The sequence below is a fragment of the Cucumis sativus genome, chromosome 6 (assembly GCF_000004075.3).
Source record: "Cucumis sativus cultivar 9930 chromosome 6, Cucumber_9930_V3, whole genome shotgun sequence".
Classification (NCBI taxonomy): Eukaryota; Viridiplantae; Streptophyta; class Magnoliopsida; order Cucurbitales; family Cucurbitaceae; genus Cucumis; species Cucumis sativus.
Genome location: NC_026660.2, coordinates 30,243,286 through 30,263,556, shown reverse-complemented (window position 1 = coordinate 30,263,556; position 20,271 = coordinate 30,243,286). Strand labels below are relative to the sequence as shown.

Sequence of the window (20,271 nt, the reverse complement as noted above, 5' to 3'; positions counted from 1 at the left end):
TATGAAATAACATAACATAAACTAAACATGAGGGGTTTAGCAACAATCAACAAAAGTGGGACAAAGCATATATAAGAATTCAAGAAGATAGATGTTAAATGGATAATGTTAAAGGTTGCATTTTTTGTGTGTTGTATTGGTGTATTGCCCCCACTAACATAAAGAGATATTTAATTAAATTGGGATTGAGATTGAGATAGGAAACATGATAAAATATGTTTCCTCTATTAGAGTTTCTTGGGGTGGGGACTTATTAATGTATATACCTTAATATACAAATAAAGAAAAAATATATATATATATATACTTTATACGTTTGTTTTGCAAACTATACATATTTATCACTTAAATATTTTGTTATATATCAAAATATTTTTTGTGTTTGTAAAACAATAAGAAGGAATTAATAAGTTTTAAAATGTCGAACGAGACTGTGAGACTATTAACTTCTGGTTTTATGTTTAATAGTTTAATTTCTAAAATTAAAAATTTTCCTTTTTTTAATTAAATAAAGATTATCTTTTCACTATAAACAAATTTATTGTTATACATTAATTAAGCTTAATTTTGTGTATCATTAAACTTCAACCTTACTTGATTATTTTTTATAAAGATTAACTAATTTATTAGACGTAAATTGAAAATCAAAATTGGGTTTGTAGGCACTAAATTTTCAAATTTGTTATGATTTTATAAAAGTATTCAATTTTAAAAAATTATCTAGACTTTTAATTTAAAACAATTTAAAATTTATGAATTTTGCAATGAATATGTAAATTCTTTATATTAATTAAGATAGATTCGTTTTATTAACATTTAAGTGTTAGTTTTCATCTAATAAATAATCAAATTTTGTTTTTATAAAATTGATAGTTATTTTTATTAAAAAGATATTGAATTAATAGATAATGATAGGATGATAGGATGATAGGATGATAGAAATGTTAATTGAGGTTTGTTGGCACAAAATTGATGGTTAATCATAGATTAGTATTAATTATTATGTAATTATTTATTGAACCACAATAATTTTGTAATTTAGTTTTGGATTTTTTTTTAAAATGGAAATTATAATTCCATAATTTAAACTAATTATAAAAACTGAATGTTGCATAAAGAAGTGGAAATGATAACTTTTTTAAAAAGCTCCTTTTTTTCATCTCTTTATATATTATTAACTTAATACACTTTCTCGGCGCAGTATAAATTCCGGCGACTAACTTGGGGAATTGACAAAAATAAGCCAAAAATTGAGTAGTTAAAGACTTTTAGGATTGATGGTAAAAAAGTTGACATTTAGGACAAATTGAAGGTGAAATGACGAAAATACCCTTATTTAAGATTAAACATTTCAATTTAAGAACCTGCGAGATGTCTACCAGATGTTTGCGAGATAAAATAATAATAATAATAAATTGCTAGCATCCTTTGAAACATCTCTAAAACAATCTTAAATCAACCATAAATCAACTTGATACATTTAAGATGCAAATATATATACATATAACACAATTCATATTCGGATTTTAAAAAAAAAATAAAACAATTAAAACAATTTATTATTATTATTATTTTATCTCGCAAACATCTGGTAGACATCTCGTAAACATCTCGCAGACATCTCGCAGGTTCTTAAATTGAAATGTTTAACATGAAATGAGGGTATTTTCGTCATTTTACCTCCAATTTGTCCTAAATGTCAACTTTTTTACAATCAATCCTAAAAGTCTTTATCTACCCCATTTTTGGCCTATTTTTGTCAATTCCCCGACTAACTTTCCTTCTCGCCGGTGAAATGGACGAGTCTTGGAGAATGAGGATCGGGATGCCGGAACTTCCTCGAAGGCGATCGGCTGAGGGGCCGTCGATTCGGTCCTTCTCCAAAGGCGCCCAACCTCTGAGCCAAGAAGACTTCTCCGACGTCTTTGGTGGTCCGCCGCAGAGCGTTCTCTCGCGGCAATTCTCCGGCGAACTCGGACACAAGCAGTTCGACTTCTTCTACGAAGAAATGTTCCGACCGCCGGAATTCTTCTCTTCAGCAAAGAATGCTGGTCGAAGCTTACCAGTTTTCAGGATTCCGGCGGGAGGTGAGGGGTTTTACAACGACATATTCGGATCCGATCATGAACGGCGATCAAGAGATAGGTCAAGGCAGAACTCGAAGGGAAAGTCGAAATCCAACTCGTCGTCGTTGTTGAGCTCCGAGGAGGCAAGCCCTTTCCGGCATGTAAACGGTGACGACGTCGTGTTATCCTCCTTCGCTGCGAAGCTCAGGTACGTAGCGTCTAGTACCGACTTGTATAGGTTTTTCCAATCCAACTACTTAAATTAATTTGACGATTTTACCCCTATCAGTATGCCTTGGTTTTAGCGGGTTTATGGAGTATGGACAAATTACTCGTCGTCTTCTTGTGTATCAAAAAGTTCCTCTGAAACTGATTGCTATTTTGTCTGGAGGTTGCAGACTTTTATTTGATTATGAAAAGCTGTATGCTATTTACATTTGTGGTTAGGAATGTGCGATCGGTTCTTTATCCAGCTGAAACTCAGACCCAATTTCAGCATGTAGTGGGAAATTTTTTGCTAACTGGGTTAGATATTGAAGTTCCACTTACTTCTTCTGTGTGTAATATCTATGTCGCATGCAAGCAAGGGGAAAAAATAAACAAAATTAACCTTTGAAGCCCACGTGGATTGAATTTTCTAAAATGTTTTGTTTGTCTGATTATTATCCTTTTGTTGTAATTTTTTTCTCCAGTTGAAATTGGCGCCAATTTCAGTCATCATTTAAAGCTTTGCAACTTAGTTTGAATGTTTTTTGTTATGAATTTAGGAAAATCAAGCTACTGTTGATTTCTATGTGTTCATTGTTATTGCTTGTATCAGGCCTATCAATATCCCAACAAAATGGAACTCATCAAAGATGAAGTCAGAGGAGCATCAAAAGAAACAAGGGATGTCGTTCTTTCCATTCAACCGTTCTGCTCCAATGGAAAACCAGTACGTTGATAATGAGGTTAAGGAACCTTTCAGGAGCTCCTATTCTGGGTTCCCTCGGCATGTGTCGTCTCCAGAAACTATTAGCATTGAACCAACTTCATACAGGAGCATGAAAGTATCAATGGATGATTTAGAACCTAATTCCCCATCGTCTGCTATCTCTTCATTGTGTCAGGGGTCAGGGGCCAATCCTGATATTCAAATAAATGTGTTGGCAGAAGAAGATGATGAAGTAATGAGCTCTTATGTAATTGAAATTGGTTCTGATAACAGAGAGGGGACAAACGAAGCAGTTGCACTTGATGAAGTGATTGCTTGGGCTAAAGAGAAGTTTAACACACAAACTCCTGAGACAGATTTAAGTGCAAGACTGCACGACAGTGAACAATTCGTTGAGACGGAAGGTACTTCGACCATTTCTTTGTTTGACTTAACAATTGTTTTATATTGAAGATCAACGCCTAAACTTTTTCTTTTCTTCGGTAATATTGTGCAGGACGATCTGCTTCATGTGAAATTCCTGGTGAACAATTAGGGGTTCATGACATAACACAATCTGCAGAGGTAAGACCTTGTTTTCTCAAATTTTATCATTCTAATGGTAATAGAAAAGTTTTGTTTAGACCATCGAAAAGCACTAAATTGATGAAATCGGGATCGTATAAAAGCAGCTCATTCCAATCTAGATTGGCCAGCAATCCCTTCGACATAAAACAAGTTTCTCCTACACCCAATTCCAGAGTCTGTTTTTTGGCACTAATGGACAGTAATAATACACAACGTCCTCTGATTAAGATAAACTGCAGTTTATGCAGACACCCTATACAAACATCGAACCAATTTAAACGACTTTCAGTTTTTCACTATTTTATAATTTCAATGAGTGAATCCCTTCCTGCAAAACGAAGGCAATTCTTTTTTTCATTTCCTAATAAGTTTACTAGTGCACCTTTTTTGACATTCCTTAAATTATGTTTCTTTGAAGGTAGAAGAAAGAATTTGGTCAGCTGAAGAGGAAAAGGCAGAGTCCGAAAAAGATGTAAGCTTCTAATATAAATGAAAGTAAAATAAATATTTGCTTTGGGTACGAAAAGGTTCATGGCCATGACACAATTTTAATTCTAATACGAAACAAGCCATAATATTAAGAAAAAATGTTGATGTTCAGTTTCTATGATTTCAAACCACCTACATCTTATTGGTTCGACATTACTGCCATTCCATCAGTCTCTTTGCCAAGGGAAAAGATTTTGATTAGTAACAATGTTGTGAAAATTTCAGATGGAAATGGAGGATATAGATGAAGATATAAAGTTATGGTCATCTGGGAAGGAAACAAACATCCGGCTGTTGCTTTCTACACTCCATCATGTAAGAATTTTGAATTGGCATCAGAACCTCTACGAAATGTATTCTCATGTGTTCTGAATCCTGCAATGACATAAAGTCGATATGCTGATTGACATAGTTTTGCTTACAAATGATTCAGATTCTATGGCCCAGGAGTGGCTGGCATGTAACTCCACTTACAAGCCTTATGGAGGGTTCACAAGTGAAGAAAGCTTATCAGAAAGCAAGATTATGCCTCCACCCGGACAAACTGCAACAGAGAGGAGCAACAGACATGCAAAAATATGTAGCTGAAAAAGCTTTTACTATTCTCCAGGTAACTCTTTCTTTGAACCATCTATATAAATTTAGGAAAACCAACATGAATCTAGATTCAGACTAAAAGTTGTACTAGGAAAAGAAAAAACAAGACGAGAAAGCATTGCAACAGAGTCGTTAATTCTGATGACAAACTTATTTTGTTTGCGACAACCACAGGAAGCATGGACAGCCTTCATATCTCAAGATGCTTTCTTTTGACGAATGGACAACGGGGAACCTTCAAAATTCAGTTTACTGCTAAGTTAAAACTAGGAAGGAGCAGATCTGGATAATCAAATGCTGAAATGGCGATGCTTGGCTCCAAGCATCGGATTAGAGTGTGAGTATACAGAAAGTCCATAGACCCCGTTTACTTGCAAGGTTCCTACAAGCATCGGATTAAAGCATATGAGATGAGAATATCAGGGACAATTACTTCTTCGTGTAATATCTGTATCTGTATGTATGTAAATTTTGAGGATGGAATATAATTTTTTGTTCTTTATTTTGTTCTCGCTGTAACTTGGAAATTTAAGAATGATGCTGTTTGTGAAACAAAGGCCAATATAGCAACTTTTTGTATCCCCGTACAAGAAAGAGCCAACAAGCCCGATCTTGGTACGAATTTGATCCAATAGTTCTTTTTAAAAAGAAAACATTGATCGTTATAATTTATAGTTAGAATTCACTTTTGTTAAATCTCATAAATTGTTCTTTATCAAACCACAAAAACGATTTAAACTATAGAGAACAAATCCATCAGAGCTGTAATCACCGCAGAAATTCAAACCATTACCTAGTAATCAAGTAAATTTCATTAAAGGGTCACTAACCCTTCACGATATTGGTTTTTAAATTGTAATGAACTTAGATTACAAATAAATTGTTAGGTAAGAATTTTGCTTTTTAAAAAAATAAACTTGGTATCGAAATATTTCTATGAACAATAACTTTTTGATAATGAAGCAGTTTCTTCATTCATAAACGAAAAATGAATTACAAAAGTCAAGGGAAACAGTCAAAGGTGTTAGAAAATTTAAATTTCTTTCAATAATGGCGTGTGGGAAAGTTTGAAAGATAAGAACTAAGGGGCACAGTGGGGTGGATCAGTATAAAATTACAAAACAAAATTCTGGGTCGGTTCATGCTCCACAGTTTAATTTACACAAAAGGGGAGGTTTTGTGAGGAATTATTGAAATGAAAGCTGATAAATTAAAAGAATATTGATGGTGAGAAGAAAAAAAATTGAGGGAAATTTGTCCCTCCGAAAATGGAAAAGATAAAAGTTCTATCTATGGTGGTGGTATACACTAATCTGATTTCTCACTTTGTTCTTGTAATGACTCTTTGGGTGAGATCTACAAGCGCCCTTCTTGACTTTCTTACGTCTTCATCATTGTTCTCGGGTAGAGAATCGATAGCTTCTGCAGCTAGATTGGCGTGCATTGCTGCTAACTCTCTCGCACGTTGAATTCCATGACTCTTACCAAGGTACTCCATTGCCTGCATTTTTAACATATCATCAGCTTCCAATAGATACTCCTCAATCCATTATAGTAAATGATGACTATAGCATAGTGCTTAAATGTATTGAAATATGAGCATTTAACGGTGCATGAGAAGGGCGAGGTGATTCTCTGGGCTTAGGCTTCCGTAGCCCATAGCTTCTACTTCTAGAGGGCAAACTCCTCTAGAACCTTAAAAGAAGTGAAGACCACACACAACCAGGAACTGATAATATTATTGTATTATAATATTAATCAAATCTTCAGAAACTCAAGAACGTTGTATAACCTACAGAACAGAACTTGTTCAAGTAAAGTCGTTCGAATATTAATCAAATCTCCGGAAGAGCCTAAGTAAGATCGGACGAATTCCATGTGGAGTCTTAACTTTGACAAAGAAGCTACTAAGAACTTAGTAATAATGCTAACAAGGAAACCTCTATCAAGCAGTTAAACTTCCAGTTGTTTTGCGTATAACAAGGATAGGGGATTAAACCTTCAACCTCAAAGGAAGGTCATGTATGATGTGTACCACTACAATTGTAAGGAGATGAAGATAGAATGTATTCTGTACTTATCACAAGCCAAAGCCAAAGAAGAGTTTATGAAGTGTTTGGAAAGGTGGTATATATGTTATCAGAGACCACTAAAAACAGGTGGGGAGAAAAATTAAATAAGAAATGGAACGGAGATCACGTATGTTAATGATTAATTTATAAATAACTTACAATATCAACGTTTTCAGTATTGTCAAAACCACGTTCCACAACTGTACGCAACTGGGGAAACTCTTCCATGGCAAATAACAATGGAGCTGTGATGATTCCCTGTACAAAATTTCCGGGTAGTTCAAGATTAAGTAATGCATCATGAAGCATCAAAATGTTGCATTTAGAAATCAAAATGTTCAAAGCATTCTTTATTGTTTATCTATTTATGAGTGGGGTGGAATGGAGGGTGGTAAGGAAGTGTAATAGATTTTATAGACCATCTCTCCCTAAATGTGATCCTCCCTCCCTCTTATTGTTTTAATTTTTCTTCACTTTCTCACTCCCTCTTCCCCCCCTCACTCGCTCTTTTACCCTTTCAATAAATCCTATACTTTCTTCAAAAGCAAAGTTTTTCCATCGAATTTTATTGAAACAAAATCATCGATTAAGAAGTTAAACCTTTGAATATTCAATGTAACAGTTGCATTGTCGTTTGATAAATTTCAGAAGCAAAAACAATAAACTCAAATGAATTACATGGTGTATGTCAGATAAAGAGCCCTTTCCAAGTGAAGCAGAAGTTCCAGTGAAGTCAAGAACATCATCAATCAGTTGATATGCTAACCCCTGAGAGAAAGAAAGAGAGAGAGAGATCAAACATACGAGGAAACATCATAACTTCAAAACTCTGCCAAATGAAAAGGCAGGCATCTTATGATACGCATCCTCCATATGTTATAATGCACCTTCCATGCAATGTAGGAATGCTATCACTTCAGACCTTTAAATGAAAGTGTCCTTGTAGTAATCATTTCAGTAATCAGTACTAGTGATTAAAAAAATAAAACCCTTAAGAGAAAAAAAGAAACTTGATGAGGAAAGGATAGGGTTAATTGGGTAATATTCTAGGTTAATTCTCCTTTTACCCCACCTAAAAAGGATCTAGGGGGAGGGGGAATAGATTGAGAACAAGAAACCAAAGAACTTAAGCAATCATATACCAGATTTTTTCCATACTCATAAGCCAACATCGCAACTTCAGCTGTTTGCCCGGCAAGAAGGGCTACAGATTTGCAACTGTTGGAAATCAGTGATGCAGTCTTGTAATACGTCTTCTGCATGTAATATTCCATGCTGCAATTAAGAATTATTCAAAGTCAAAACACAAATCACGATAAGCAATGAAATGATTTATGCTATATAAAAGTTTGCAATTCCACATCTAAAAGAAATGATAAGATGCTAAAGCACTCAGAGATTTTTCCCATGAACTTCACTGACATCAAGTTTAATACTGAAAATTTGATGCGGCTATGAAGTCCTTCATTCAAGGCTGTCAAAAACTGATTGTTCTTGTGTCAGGACCATCAAAATATTATCTAGAAGGTTTCTTTACCTGTTGTGCATTGGTTTAATGAGGACTCGACTACTCTCAACCTTCTTATCACTACTATTGCTCCCCTTTTCCCTAGGCTAAATCAGAACTATCTGGTTATCTTCTGTTCATTACATATATTTTTTAGATTCAGAATATTACAACTACGTAGTTATTATGTACTGATATCCACAGAAAATGCACTGCTGTTCATTAAAAATACGAGAAATGTTGAAAAGCAGTACATTATCATGATTTCATATCCACTTTCCACAACAAGAAATTCAAACCTTTACAACCAAAAGGTGAAAGCATACCTATAACGTTGATCAGATGTAGTGGTCATTTGCATAGTTTCACCAGTCACTAGATGTTCAACAACTTGTGCTATTAATGATACGACCTAAAGGGAAAAAAAGGGTAATGTAGAAGAAACTTAACAAGGCTGTTCAGATGCCAGAATCCAAGTAAATATTGATCGGTCTACAACCATGCAAGTAATGCATACCTCAGTGTTTTTCAAAGAGGCAAGTGCAACACACGCTCGAGAAAGCAAAAAGTCTCCAGCTAAAACTGATATCTATAATAGAAAACATGATTAAAGAGAATGCTAGAATCTTCAGCAAGCAAAAGAATTCTGCAGACAACTGTGATGAAATAGAGAGCCTAGTTGTGATGAAGAAGAAAAGAATCCAATTCAACAAACATGGTATGCGTCTCATGCAAAATATTAAAGAGTGACTATTAATTTCGTTATGCTCATCCAAGTATCTCAGCATTAGCATAAATTCATAGTTCATGTTCATTGAAGGCTACCTTATTTCCCATCACAAAATTCAATGAACCAATGCCACGTCTTGTGTCTGCATCATCCAGTACATCGTCATGTAGAAGGCTGGCCACCTTGCAAGTATAAAATATTCTCAATAAATAAATTCAGTAGAAAAATGAGAAATATAATTATATAAATATTTTTAAAAAAAAAATTACACCCGCACACATTAGAAACTTTAAATGTATGTAAATATTTTGATTTAGGGGAAAACAGACTGAAGATAACCTTTAATTGACTTAGTGATTTTTTTTATCTTGTTGATAACATGTATCCTATCAGAAAAGATGAATGAAATATACAAACAACTACTTCGCAAAATTTGATTTGCAGATTGCAAGCACCAGAGATCCCTTTTCAGCTAGTAAAAAATGACACATCAATCACCTCCAAAATGCACTTCATTTATATAAATTTTCTAATTGGACAAAATATACACAAAAATAATTTTACTTGCTTTCTATTTTTGAACCCTTGCTCAAGCAAGCAATTCTATAGAAGACATTTCATGAAAGAAAAATTAATCATAGCAAAGAACTAACATGAATCATTTCTGTTATTTCAGCTACACATTGTTGCCTTGTGCGTAGATCCATTGTCAAATTGTCTTCTACTAAATGAGGAAGAGGTTTAGAAATTGGCATATTTAAAGCTGTTGCCATTAGCAATAAAACCTGCAATAGAAATGCACCATATGTTAAGACCGCCTCCAGTTACATAGAATAACACATACAGGTCCCGCAACGTCAAATACACTTATCAGTTATATTCCCTTTTGTTTTAACCAACTATGCAAAGAAGTAAATTGCCATCTTGGTGTCCCGAAGGATGGCTTCAAGAACTTACTGCAATAGCAGCGGACATACTGTTTTTTTTAATGAAAAGACTGAACTTCCATTGGATTAAAAGTGAAAGAATACACACATACAGAAAGAGAAGCCAGAAGAGGAACAGAGAATCTAACAAAGTCCCAAACATCCTTAAAAAAACACTCTCTTCCATGAAGATTTTAATGTTTCTCTTGCCACAGACTCCACAGAATAGCATACACCCTATCATGCCCCAAAAACAACCCATTCTCTCGAAAAGGGGTTGGAAGAGGAACTTCAAACTCTGTTAAAAAATGTCGCAACTATAGAAGTTGCGAGCACTCTAGACTTTGAGGGGGGGTGCTTGGCCCCCCAATTTGAAGTTGTTGCATTGGGCTATAATAGCCTATTGTATGTTAGGGATTCCAAATTTCATAGTAGTGCCTACAACTATTTATAACCTACAATTGTCTAACATATCCTAGTTCAAATCCCTTATTCTTACAATATTTACCATTTCCTACTTATCCTCTTTTTCTCTCATTGTTACGTTGTTTATTACTTCCTACCCAAACTAAAATAGTCTGCATCCTAAACACGAACTAGTCTGCACCATAAACATAAACTATTATAACCACTAACTATAGTAACAAACTCAGCACCCCAAACTCCCCCTTGTTATCTTTTTGTCCTTACAAACTTTACATTGAATTAAAATATAAATATTGGTAAAAATAAGCAGCAACTAACATCCAAAAAGTGTTGTTCCCAACAAAAAAAAAAAAAAGGATAGAAAACAAACAAATACCGTTGGACGAAATCTCTTCCCTTCAACTCCCAATTTGAAGAAATATTCGGCGGCAGAAGCAAGTTTTGGAACCTATATGAGATGGTTTGTAAACATTATTGTATGAGAAAAATCCAACTACGATTAGAAACTTATTTCAGAATACCACTACAAGCATTGCTTAGTAGATGTCAATTTCGTAAAAGAAACCAAAGAACAAAGAATCAGATACCTCCGCAACTACCATTGCCCGTAGTCTATTGGCAAGAAGTGATAGCTCATCTGCAACTAGTGAGAACGGATCAAGCTGTTCCTGAAATTTTCATCATGATATAATGAGTAGACTATGGAATGGGTCAAGAAAAATACTAATAATAAACCAAGCTCCATAGCCTGAATCAAACTGGAATGCAATGCAAATGAAACAAAGAGATCGATGCTCACTATATAAACACGGTTGGCCTGTTGGGGGCTGTTCTACATCATTTTTATTGAAGGATGGGGTTTTAGATATAGTACAAGAGTGATAAACTATTTGACCATGAAAAAATGAATATGAAGAAAACGAAAAAGAACAGCACAAGAACATTGTAACTCTTCAAAAAACAATTTTTTTAAGGACAGCATATATGTGCAATAGATGGAATTCCAAAATGTCAGATTTATTGGATAACCTCCCTAAATCAACCAATTCATTCAAAGTGAGCCATGAGTAAATATAAACTTTTAGAAATAACAAATAACAGTTGCAGTTAATCAACTAAAGCCATTTGGTTTTGAACTTTTGATCGCACTTACTTTAGCAAAAGGATATATTGAATTACTGTGCTTGAAATATGTATCAGTTATAGTACAAAAATTTGAAGATAAGGATTATGCAGTACTAGTCGATTGCAGCTGGCATGGCATCTTATGAGGTAGCCTATATCTTAAAGACTGAAATTGTTTTATTTTTATGATCCAGTTTGTATTTTCCAGATTATTGGATTAGATAGTAATTAGTTAAAAACTAGTGTACATACTAGTTCCTTTTCTCCACAAGTACTTGTATTTTCCAGATTATTGGATTCGATAGTAATTAGTTAAAAACTAGTGTACATACTAGTTCCTTTTCTCCGCAAGTACTTAATAAACAGATTAAGATATTTCACTTCCATTTTCTTTTCACCATTTTATTTATGGGCTTAGCCCCAAGCTTCATCGGCTTTTCCCACTTTTCTATATAAGCTTGAGACTAAGCCCAAAACAGAAAGACTTGCATAATCTGTATCTTGAACCTTATAAAAGAAGAACATTTACACAAAGAGAAACCTGACAAAAATGAAACTTACCTCAACTACAGAGCTGCTTTGATGATGAATATGACGTCCCAAACCATGAAAAGCGGGGGAAGCCAAGTACATGATTTCTCTGCATCCTAGAGCCTATCAATTGCCCGTATAGTAACCATTAAATGTTTGGATGTGCAAGTAAATACATACTCAACTTATGAAATTCATAATGTATACTGGACTATATCTAACCAATAAACATAAAGTATGTGGTCAGATCATGAAATAACATGATACAACACAGCATAATATTTCAAGCAGGGTATTTCGTTGTGGCTGTCTTCAGATCCAAGTGATATTAAAATTAGAGAATAAGGCAATGTACACCAAACAGCAAAAATATGAAATGTGATCTAACACATTAGTCGTCATCACCTGACAAGTTTTTAGTGAACTGGTTGAACTTGCAACTTAAAGAATTAATTTGGGTCCAGACTTTCTCCAAACCTAACCCAAACCCAAACCAATCTACAAATTCCCCCAAGCTCTATTAGCAGTGTTGTCAACAGAACGAAGTCATTATGATAAAGAGTACATCCAAACCAACAGAAAGCTAAATTAGACTGGTTAAAAAGAAATCTAACTGTTAGTATAAAAACAGAGAAAATCCCCAAAAGGTTATGATACACATCCTAAGACCTAAATAAGGGAAAGAGTCCTGTTTCCTTACCAAACGTATCAAACTAATTGACAAGAATAAATGGAATTTAATTAGATATTTCATCAGATGTACCATAGCACTAATCAACTCAACATGGCAATATTGACTTGAAAACTCGAGTATAACTTCCAGGTTAGTACGGCAATTTAAATAGATAATGCTTCACGTTAGTGCATGACAAAATCGGCTAAACCCATTACAAGCCTCGAGCACATCCAAGTTAAATTCTAACTAGAGATGAAGAGACTGGATGATCCCCGCTACCAAAGCGTGGAGTAGCCAACAAACCAATCCCACATTTCAATGTCCGTTACAACCACCAGTTCGGATCTTCATTCAAACACACAAAACACCTTACTCTTTTAGTTTTCGCATCAACTGGACTCAAAAGACCAAAAACACAAAGCTCAAATTTTGTAATCACCCATCATAAAGAAACTACTTCCCTAACCCAAAAACCAAAAAAAAATATATATATATATAGAAAAAGCAAGTAGCATTTACCTGGCGATCAGATTCCGAAGGATGCAAAGATGGAACGTTGGGTATAAGAACTGGACGAGTGTCTGATCGATGAGAAAGAAACCACCGACAACAGGAGCTGTTTCTGGAAATCCTCGAAATCCGGGAAAGTCCACGATAAAACAACATCCTGCACCTCCCAAAAAGCTTATAACAGAGAAGACGATGGTGTTGCTTCACAGATGAAAAGATACAGAGGAGAGGGATAAGAGAAGAAGAGTTATAGAGAGAAGAAGGAAAAACTGGGTTTGATACAAAAGAGAGCGCCGCCGCTGAAGGCTTTTTGATGACGACGGCGAAGCATAGCCATACACTTAGCGGTGTAAAACTCAAAAGAGGAAACGCTCTTTCCTACCAGCTACCTCCTCAAAGCTTTGCCCTTTTCTATTTTTTCATAGTCTCACTTGGAAATTCATTGACATTTGTTTTTGTTTCTCTTTTTCACATTTTCTATCAAATTGAAATTCAATTAATTTCTCCCACTTCCAATTATTAGGGAACTAACCTTCACACTTTATTTTTTTTCTTCAAATCTATATTTATGTATTTCTTTTGGAGTTTAGTTGAATGGTAATTTTAAAAAAATATATTGAAAGGAAAAAAAAAATCAAAATTTTTATCCTTTCATGCCTAACAAAAAATTATTTAAATTGATAATTTTAAATTTGCTTTTCATCTATGGGAAATTTATTTATTGTGCAGTGTGAAATATTAAAAAACGTGTATCAAAATTATAAGATCCCTATCTATAACTATATAAGTGAAGTGGATGAATGGGGTTGAACACAAGGATGTCTTTGTAAATCAAAATTGAACATCTACATCCTGAAATGAGTTATTGTGTTTAAATTCTTGCTTAAAAGTTGAAATCTACTGAAACAGATTTCTTTTTCTATTTCATGAAATGCACGCTATTAAAACATTACATGAAGTTTAAATTTTCATTGATAAAAAAGATCAAGTAGAATAAAATAACTATGGTTTATAATTTACAGAATTGTGTAATCGAACTAGTTCCTATCTGTCACGTAAGTCGATTAATATACGAAAGTTGAGAATTGTATGAAATTTTTAGAATTTAAATTAATATATTTTAAGGATGTCTAAGGTTTAAATTATTAGTTAAATCGATACAAGTTCGAGTTGGAAGGTATAAATTTATATTTTCTTAATTTTAAATTTTAGAACTGAAACTGCACTCAGTAATGGTTTTGTGTTTCTTTCAATAAGTTACAAAAGATTTATCATATTACACATACTCAATTTCGTTTCAACTATAAAACAAACACAAACTAGGCATCATTGTTTATTTCTGATAAAAAGAATTGAAAATAATTATCAAACATATTTATAGTTTATGTTTAAAAAAAATCAATTATAAAATAAAAAATCGTATATTCATTACATTCTAACAAGTCATTTCATCTGGGGGGGTGGGATGGGGGTGGGGTTTGCATATCATTCCCTCCAAAGAAGCAATTACAGAATTTTCATCAATTTGTACCTGCAGAATTCAATGTAAAATCAAGTTAGTTATATATAAAGGTCCACAACGCAACAGCTATATTTCATTTCAAGGGTCCTAAGACATTTTGGATTCAACCAAAACTGAACTATGTTTAGTATTGAAAACTATAGTTTTGCTCAATTTGTTGTAAGCTTTTCATATTGTACTAATCCCACTGCATTCTTTCAGTCATATCAACAAAAACGACATGCTTGCTTACCCTTACTTTCCTGCTCCACCTCGTCTCCGTATTTCCATACAATATCTTTCAGTCCCGTTGAGAGGTTATTATAGAACTGCAATATTATAACATATCATCTAGTGAGAACTTTGGACTTGACTGATGGGTGTTTCATGTCAAGTATGGCATGAGCATGATACAACGATAATGAGAGAATAATAGTTACGTTAATTATATGAAAAGGTAAAAAAACCAATGCAAGATTAATGGGAGAACTAAATGGACTTGATACAGAACAATCTCACTCTCAAATTTGCATTTGAATTGGCATGTTTGCTAGGCCTTTTAAGTGTGTAGTGTGCGTACCATTTGAAATTCTAAAGTGTCGCCTCCAGCTTTGCGAAGCTCCACCATATGCAGCGAAGGAGCAACCTGAAAAATCTGGAGAGGAGAACTTTTTTAGCTTAGAAATATATAGGAGTGGGAGTTCAAAGCTTTGACCTCTTAGTTGATGTTAGGTAGTTTAAGTCAGTTGAGTTGTTGGGTAGGGAAGAGAATTTTTAAGACAGCTATTATTTATAAATCTACCATTAGAAATGTCAGGCATTTAAAAAAAATGCAAGGTCAAAGTAAAGAAAAGCACCTCTGTTGCGACCGATAAATGACCTTTGCGTCCAGTTTTTTCGCCTTGGAGCTTCATCTGTAATAGGCGAGATGGATATTTTAAGTCCAAAATGGGTTTGGTAAGCTACTGATAGAATCTACAAAGATATTGATTTTTCAGCCAAAGCTTTGAGACCTTGGTCAAATAGCTAACCCTACTGTCATAGAATTTAACATGAAAAACTGACCTTGAAGTTATTAATCTTCACATCAAAACCCAAAGGAACAGCAGTGTTTTTTATCTTCGAAATGATTTCATCTGCTGGACAATTGGATGTGAATCTTGTTTCACGTTTAATTATGCCCTGCTCACCATAAAACTCGATCAGATCAGCACATGTATTAAATTTGCATTCATAAATTATCTCAACGTGGAAAAGGCATCAGATGGATCGTCCCAGGGAAGTGTCAATGTTACAACTTAAGATGTTAGGGCTAAAGGAAAGACCATAACCTACCATTTGCTTCTCAAAGAGTGTGGCAAGGTTGAGGCCCCGAGATTTAGAGATGAGCTCAAATGCATTCATGGTGACAGGTGACGCAAGTGATGCAGATCTATCTTCTCTCCGCTCAACAACAAGGCTATCAGTAGCCTGCAACATAAGAAAGGTCATGTCTACTAGTCTCAACATGAATAAAAAAAAATGCTGACAGAACTTGCGCTACCTCTGATTCATTAAAGATGTCATCAATGTTATCAAGACTGATTTCGTCATTTTTGAAACTGGGTGCCTTGTATCCTTTCTTAAACCAATCATTCTCAAGGACTTCAGCAATAGTAATTCTCTGTTTCAAAGAAATCCAGAAAATGTTAAATCCTCAGCTGAAAAGAGGTTAGCCATATAAAGATTACATAATAAACTATGCAGGATATCCTTAACAAAATGAATGAAGCTTTCCATAGTCCAACTAGAAGAGCAAGCAAAAGTAAGTATTCAAATAAACAAAGGCATACAGTTAATGGATTCGGATCCAGGATCCTCTTGATTAATTTCTTGGCACTAGAGGAGAACCATGGAGGACATGTGAAGTCCGCCTTGAATATCTGCAATCACAAAAAAAATAAATCCTATGGTTTGAGATTGTAGATGTAATTTATAGAAATGAAAGGGGAAAAGGGGGGAAAAAAGAAAATAAATTAAGAAAAGGCCAGTGTGTTTTCCTCAGTTGGACTTCACACATCTTAAAAGAATAGCACAATAGCACAGGTTGCACAGAAACTAGGAATGCTATAACTAATAAGAATGTTGAACCAATGAGAAAATAAATGCGTACATGTAGAACTACCTTTTTATACAGTTGCATGAGATTGGATTCTTCAAATGGCAAGTAGCCTGCCATGAGGACAAAAAGGATAACCCCACATGACCATAGGTCAGCCTTTGCTCCAAAGTACCCTTTATTGTCGATAACCTATTATGTACAATTGTACATATTCAATCACAAAAGTAAGTTTAAGAGAGCAAAGTAATAAATAGTAGAAGTCAAAATCCAATATACCTCTGGAGCAACATAATTGGGTGTTCCACAAGTAGTGTGAAGTAATCCATCGCCCTGATAAGAGGGATAAGAATTACTCATGAATCTATCAATTCAAAACCATGCAACCTTTCATAGCATGAGTAAATATCCAAAGCATGCAATTTTAAACTACATGTCGGATAAATATTGGCATCATACTCACTCGAACTTGTTGCGGTAGAGCACTCAATCCAAAATCTGAAACCTTTAGAACACCACTAGCATCCAGTAATAAATTCTCTGGCTGAAGCTCATAAACAAAAACCTTTTAGTAACTATTCACTGCCTCCATTTTTACGACCAAGACTAAAATTGTAGTTTAACAAGATAATATTAACAAAATTGACAATGGAACGGTATCTTTTATAATTTGCTACCTTTAGGTCTCGATGACAAACACCTCTGCTATGACAATAATCCACTGCATTTATTAACTGCTGAAAATACTTTCTTGCTTCATCTTCTTTCAGTCTCCCCTTACATGACTGGATCAAGGAAAAAGAAGAAAAAAAAATTGTTCAACTAGCAGTTATAATTGCATCATGGAAATGAGATAGAATCAGTCACTGTATCTCACAATTTTGTCAAACAGTTCTCCACCCGTTACAAATTCCAAGACAATATATATCTTGGTCTTGCTAGCCATCACCTGCGCCAAGAAGATAATTAATGTCAGATGAGATGCAATAAAATAATTGAGGAAACAAGATAAATTCATAGATGCGAATTTAAAATAATAAGGAATTTAAATCCATAGATGGAAAGTGAACTTTATCTAACCTCATACATGCGAATGACATTTGGATGTCTAATGAGTTTCATAGTGGATATTTCACGTTTAATCTGCATATATACAAATAATCATAATAAAAATAAAGTTAGTGCTTAAATTATATAGACTTTTTGTTTAAATTAAAAGAATTGATTATGAAATAAAACTTGGATTTCTTTCATAAATATTCGGCAAAAAAGTTGGCAGCCCAAGGGGGATGAAGGATGGAGTTTTTTTTAAAGAGCGTATTTGGGACTGCGGTCTCTATAGATGGTTCTTAAATACACACACAGAATCATACTACTCATAATAAACTACATCTTAGTTTCTTCATATGCATTTTTAAGGCACTTAATATGCATTAATCAAACATTTATTCTCGCTTGAATGGATTTAGGAGGTGTAGCCATCTCTAAATGATTTTTAGGTTGCTTCTAAAGGATCAGAATGCTTAAAAGTAATTTAAACCGATTTTACAGTAAGAACACTTAAAAGAAGTATGACTCCCAAAATTCAACTTAAAGTCGTTTTACAACAAAAATTAGCAGTTGTAGTGTTGACTTGCTTACTGAGGAATAGTTTCTCGCATAAACGAATGATCTCAATCATTCATTACAACCAACAAGGACTGGATGGGAGAATCAATGATCATAATAAGCCCCCCCCGTGTTGGGGAAAATCATAACAACTACACATCCGTCCGCCATAGGTATTGAAAAATAATTGCTCGAAACCAACAATAATCAAGACTCTAGACCTTAAAATACCGAATTCACAAATTATACTCCATAGCTCCCTTCCATTGAACGATGACTTCAGATTCAGAGAGCCATAATTCATCATAAATAGACCAAAAGTCAAAACCAAACAATATAGAACTAATCTCCAGTCAATCTCCAATAACTACCGCTGTTTATGGTCTCAGAAGGGAAAAGTAATAAATCCTCCGTTGTCCTTTAGCCAGTAAAGTTCGACTGGTTCCTAGCGTCTAGCTATTATGATCTAATTAATACAGAACAAAATAATAACACCCGTAGTCTAAACCACCACGCACGAAATGGATATTAATTGGGAAAATAACAAAATTAAGTGAATGTTTGAATTAGTCGTGGAATCTAAATTATACCTGCCCGATCATCTTGTGTTTGAGAATGCGCTCTTTGTCCAGGATTTTGATGGCTACGTTCTCCCCTGTCTCGCAGTTACGAGCAAACTTAACCTTGGCGAAGCTGCCCTCTCCAAGGGTTCGTCCCAGCTCGTATCTCCCGACCCGCGTTTTGCTATGACCGCTGGACCTGGAAGCCATATCCGTCTCCAATTCTAAACTCCTTCACCCCTTCAATCCCCTACTTCCCTACAAACTCCCCCGATCAAGATCTCTTCTTCTTACACGGTTGCCATACCTGACACTTGACCACACTCATCCTCCCCTACTTCAATCTAAAAAACAAAACGACAACGATGAAACCAACGAACAAACACGAACTACTCTTTCTCAGAATCAATCTCAAACAAAGGATTTCTAAAAAGCTAAAAACTGCGAAAAGATGATTCTAGGACGACGATCAAAAGCCGAGCACATGGGGCATGGTAAATCAATTAAACAATCATTCTATAACGACGAAACAAGATTTGGAACGTGGAACGAGGAAACTATGCATGTGACGGCGCATTAAACAATCCGGTGGTCGGTGGAGACTGGAATCTATCGTAAGAATCTGAGAATTTTGGCGCTCGAATGATTCAGAAGAACCGAACAAGTGGGAATTTTGAATTCAGTTGAAGGTTTGATTAAAAGATGTGAATTCCGCTGAAGCCGAGGCGCATTCATCTCTATATTTATACGGTGAGCAGCGGAGAACATGCCGAGAATTTTCCCTTTTCCTTTTAGTAAAAGAGATTTCTTTTTTTAATAAATATAAAAAATGCATTTTAGGTTTTTCTTTTTTTAATTACATCTTAGGTTAAATAAATATAATGGAAATTAGTATATCATAATACATAGTAAACTATAATATAATATATATTTTATAAACATTTTTTTATCCTTTTACTATATTTTAAAATAGCTATATTTAGATTTTTTCTTAAATGGTTGACAGTTTTTTCTTTCTTTCTTTTTTGACTTTTAGAATGTTAGTTATTAAACTGTTAACATAATTTTTAGAAATGTTTAAAAAATCATAAAAGTTGTAAAAATTTAATTAGTGGTTTTATTTAACAGTTATGTCCTAATTGTACCAAATTTGAAGTTCTAATCATATTTATTACCTGTGTTTATGTTACTTCATAAATAAACATAAACCAAATACGTTTGTAAACTTCATGCATTAAGTCTTAGTTAATGATTTCATGTTTGTTAAAAGTGTTATAATTTTGATGATATATCAATTAATTTAAAATCTATATAATCTGTGTATCCAAATCAATCTAACATAGTTTAT

General features: G+C 34.2%; 3 protein-coding genes across 3 annotated transcripts; 1 reads left to right on the top strand and 2 right to left on the bottom strand.

Moving 5' to 3' along the window:
• Positions 1 to 1,762: 1,762 nt before the first annotated feature.
• LOC101213807 lies at positions 1,763 to 5,323 on the top strand. The gene is made up of 7 exons (XM_004134860.3): positions 1,763 to 2,274; positions 2,887 to 3,404; positions 3,497 to 3,564; positions 3,986 to 4,039; positions 4,282 to 4,371; positions 4,490 to 4,666; positions 4,828 to 5,323. Exons 1-7 carry the CDS (start codon positions 1,796 to 1,798, stop codon positions 4,867 to 4,869), a joined length of 1,428 nt encoding a protein of 475 aa, XP_004134908.1. The 5' UTR covers positions 1,763 to 1,795; the 3' UTR covers positions 4,870 to 5,323.
• A 338-nt stretch (positions 5,324 to 5,661) lies between these two features.
• LOC101213567 (solanesyl diphosphate synthase 3, chloroplastic/mitochondrial) lies at positions 5,662 to 13,584 on the bottom strand. The gene is made up of 12 exons (XM_011660004.2): positions 13,166 to 13,584; positions 12,001 to 12,093; positions 10,902 to 10,982; positions 10,691 to 10,762; positions 9,616 to 9,747; positions 9,058 to 9,144; positions 8,750 to 8,821; positions 8,559 to 8,644; positions 7,868 to 8,000; positions 7,404 to 7,493; positions 6,885 to 6,983; positions 5,662 to 6,154 (listed from the first exon to the last, which is right to left on the bottom strand). The coding sequence occupies exons 1-12, from the start codon at positions 13,310 to 13,312 to the stop codon at positions 5,975 to 5,977; spliced, it is 1,272 nt and encodes a 423-aa protein (XP_011658306.1). The 5' UTR covers positions 13,313 to 13,584; the 3' UTR covers positions 5,662 to 5,974.
• An 876-nt stretch (positions 13,585 to 14,460) lies between these two features.
• Positions 14,461 to 19,666, bottom strand: LOC101214052 (CBL-interacting serine/threonine-protein kinase 23). The gene is made up of 15 exons (XM_004134525.3): positions 18,954 to 19,666; positions 17,836 to 17,898; positions 17,633 to 17,704; positions 17,433 to 17,540; positions 17,219 to 17,299; positions 17,035 to 17,088; positions 16,822 to 16,947; positions 16,490 to 16,579; positions 16,201 to 16,320; positions 15,993 to 16,127; positions 15,723 to 15,839; positions 15,515 to 15,571; positions 15,238 to 15,312; positions 14,911 to 14,986; positions 14,461 to 14,687 (listed from the first exon to the last, which is right to left on the bottom strand). Exons 1-15 carry the CDS (start codon positions 19,131 to 19,133, stop codon positions 14,677 to 14,679), a joined length of 1,365 nt encoding a protein of 454 aa, XP_004134573.1. The 5' UTR covers positions 19,134 to 19,666; the 3' UTR covers positions 14,461 to 14,676.
• Positions 19,667 to 20,271: the final 605 nt, after the last annotated feature.